A 3,809-nucleotide genomic window follows, 5' to 3' on the forward strand; every position below is an offset into this window, starting at 1 on the left:
GTCTTTGCTGAACACTCCAATTTTCTTGCCATTCTTGCTTTCTTTTATGGCTTCAATCATTTTGTCAAAGCTGCTCTTATTACTTTCATTCTATCATTGCCACAGAAAAGGAGATGTTACTTCAAGAATTAAACTTCTATTTTCTATCTAACAATAAGTAAAGAGTAATAATCTAAACCATGGAGGATGAGATCTCTGAGCCTCTACCTATTTCGTCATGGCAGATTATCACATACTAAAAGGTGACAGACATTTTCTTTGCATATTTTGACAAGATAAGACAATGGTATTCTCTTTTAAGAAGAGACAGAAAACTCAAATACTGGGCTGGCAAGATGGCTCAGCAGGTAAGAGCACTGACTGCTCTTCCAAAGGTCCTGAGTTCGTATCCCAGCAACCACATGGTGGCTCACAACCACCCGTAATAAGATCTGATGCCCTCTGCCGGAGTGAGTGGGGCTGGGAGAGGTCATGAGTTCAATTCCTAGCAGCCATACACATGATAGCTCACGGCCATCTGTACAACTACAGTGGACTCATACACATAAAATAAATAAATCTTAAAAAAAAAAAAAAACCTCAAATACTCAAAAATTTGAGAAATAAGCATATCTAAGTTTTTTTAAAGGATTTCTAGGTTATTAGCTCTAATTAGTTATTGCAATGGAAACAAAAAACATCCTCAGAAAATGGTCAGTAAATTAGTACTGTTTACCAGAGCCCACAGTTCATACTCCATTGACACCAAGCTAACAGTTCCAGAGCTCTTTTTTTCCTACCCAACTGAAGACAGAACTCTGTAATTAGAGCTACAACTTTCCTTTTTTCCCCAGTTTAACACAGGTTCTCTATGTTGCCCTGGCTGGCTTGGAACTCACTATGTAGACCAGGCTGGCCTTGAATTCAGAGATCTGTGTGCCTTTGTTTCCTAAGTGCTGGGATTAAAGGCATGTTTCCCTATGCCTGGCAATCTTTTCTCATGCTTTTTAAATGCCCCAAGACACTTGTGTTCAACACTTAACACAGTATCCCACATTTGTAACAACATTTATTGGTCCCAACCTTCTCTCTGACAAGCAGCGTGATGGCAGGGGCTCCATTAGCATTCTCATTGCCTTTAGTATTGGCAATCTGTTTCAGAAACTCCACCTTCTTTTTGCTGGCCATGAAGATGATTTTGTCATCACAGAAGACCATGATTGTATCAGTTAGTTCATAACCAAATAGCCATGTCTACGGAAAAAACAACAGTAACTAAAGTAATACAAATAAATGTATTTTAGGATAAAATATCTAGGTTAACTTCCAACCTAGAGTATACAATGAATGACCAGAGTTTTAGCAGCTACTTCATATCATAAGCAAAATGGAATGAATAACAGAGAATTGAAAAAGCCCAGGTTCCTGAAAATTCTTTGTTCAACTAACTGGTTCTTAGGTATTTTTGTCATATGCAATTAAATACATTTTCTCTATTCATTCCTTTCTTCCTTAGGTTCTACTCAGTGGTAAATCCAATGGAAACTATGTGGTGATGCAGACTCTCTCTATCTACTCACCTGTAAGTCAGCACCACTGAGAGCATCAGACACAGGGGATGGGACTGAGTAACTGACTATCCCCGGAGACAAAGTACAGAGCTCTCAAATACCAAGCACATCTTCTACTACTGAGCTAACTACACACTAGACCCAAGATTGGAAGCTGTAAGTCACTTACCTGTAAGGCAGTTGACTTGGCATACACAATTTCTTCATCAACACCCACCGATACAACAATGGCATCAATACTGGCATACTCATCTTCTCCTTTCTGAAAAGAGAGGATAATTTAAGGTAATTTAATTACTCCCCCACCTCTCTGTGTGTATGTATTCATGGAGGCCAGAACAGGGTATGGAGTATCTTTTATTACTCTCTACCTCACTGCTTTGTAGTAGGGTCTCTCACTGAACCAGAAATTTGCTGTTTGAGTAGACTGGCCAGGCAGTGAGCCGCTCTTAGAACCCACCTGTCTCTGTGCCCCAATGCTGAAGTTAAATGCTCTATGATGACCTCTTATGTTTAAGGTGGGCATCTGAACTCATGTCCTCACATGTGCAAAAAAAGTGTATCTTTCCAGTACCTTATTAGTTCTTACAACTACTAACAGAAATACAGATTTCAGTATCTGCCAAGGGCATTTTTCCTAAAAGTAATCTGACATGAATGCTTGCTTAGTAACAAGCTATTAGTCACCTTAAAAAAACAAAAACCCAAAAAACTTCAAGGTTTGAGATACACACAGTAAAAGCCACCCATTTTCAGTATCATGCCATGTTAACATATTCAGGTGGATGTGCAACCATTATCATCATTGAACTTCAGAACATCTTCATCAATTCCAGAAGAAATATTTACTCATTAGCAATAATCTCATCTTCTTTTTGCTCCTTCTCCAGCTACTGGAAATCAGTTATCTGTTTCTAATGATTTGCCTGCTCTGGACATATTAGTATGCAGCATGTATGTGTGGTTCCTTTCATTTAACATGCTTTCTGTGTTCATCTGTGTTTGATATTATCAATATTTCACTAGGCTTTCCCTGGGCATGTGTGGAGGCCAGAGGTCAAGATGTCGGTGTCTTCCTCAACTGCTCTCAAAGTTCCTAATCTGGAACTTTGTGGACCAGGCAGGGTCTCAAACTTTTACAGAAGTTCTTTTACTTTTCTGTCTCTCAAGTGTGCAACCTTATTCTTTGAGCCATGTCCTCTCACTTAACCTGGAGCTCACTGATTCAGCTAGGTTAGCTAACAATGAACTCCAGGGGTATCTATTTAAACTCCTCATTTCCAGCACTGGGATATAGATACAGACTGATGAATTAGCTTTTACCTGGATGTCAAGGATCTGAACTTAGGTTCTCATGCATGCACAGAATGCACTTAGAGGATAGAGCCATCTCCCTAGTCTCTTGACACTTCAGTTTTACAGCCAAACTGTATATCCAATATACGGATATACTTCATTTTACTTAACCAATCAGTTATTTTGAGTTACTCCTGCTTTAAAATTTATTTATTTATTTATTTATTGATTGGTTTTTCGAGACAGGGTTTCTCTGTGTAGCCTTGGCTGTCCTGGAACTCACTCTGTAGATCAGGCTGGCCTCGAACTCAGAAATCCGCCTGCCTGTGCCTCCCAAGTGCTGGGATCAAAGGCGTGCGCCACCACTGCCCGGCTAATTTACTGTGTGCTTATTTACTGTGTGTGTGTGTGTGTGTGTGTGTGTGTGTGTGTGTGTGTGTGTGTGTGTGTAGGAGAGAGCCAAGTGTGGGCTGGCATGTACATGGGATACATATAGGGTGGTACTCAGATTTCCAGGCTTGTGCAGCAGTGTCTCTACCTGCTAAGCCACCCTACAAATTGTTTCCACTTTGAGCCATTATGAATACTACTACCACAACCTTTAGGTTTTGTTTGCATAGTTATTGTGGGTAAATGTTTAGGAGAGGAATTGCTTGATCATATGGTAACTCTACCTCTAACGTTCTGAGGAACCATAACTAACTACATTATTTTAAGCTCTTTACTAAACTGTATAAAGATTTGCTCCTTCTAGAAGAATGGCCCTGGGAATGGAACTCAGGTCAGCAGACTTGTCTGTGAGCAGCTTTAACCACTGAGCCTCTTCTCTGGCCCATATTATTATTTATTTTTTATTTTCTAAAAGATTTATTTTGCCGGGCAGTGGTGGCACACTCCTTTAATCCCAGCACTTGGGAGGCAGAAGCAGGTGGATTTCTGAGTTAGAGGCCAGCCTGGTCTACA

At 40.1% G+C, this 3,809-nt stretch overlaps 1 protein-coding gene across 1 annotated transcript in view; it reads right to left on the minus strand.

The window, feature by feature from the left end:
* Positions 1 to 3,809, minus strand: part of Supt16h (SPT16 homolog, facilitates chromatin remodeling subunit) — a 36,504-nt gene that overhangs the window by 21,268 nt on the left and 11,427 nt on the right. Inside the window, 3 exon segments of the mRNA XM_031362656.1 lie at positions 22 to 90; positions 1,063 to 1,233; positions 1,720 to 1,812. Of these exon segments, the coding sequence (XP_031218516.1) occupies positions 22 to 90; positions 1,063 to 1,233; positions 1,720 to 1,812 (333 nt within the window).

The sequence above is a fragment of the Mastomys coucha genome, unplaced genomic scaffold, assembly GCF_008632895.1.
Source record: "Mastomys coucha isolate ucsf_1 unplaced genomic scaffold, UCSF_Mcou_1 pScaffold9, whole genome shotgun sequence".
NCBI classification, from domain to species: Eukaryota; Metazoa; Chordata; class Mammalia; order Rodentia; family Muridae; genus Mastomys; species Mastomys coucha.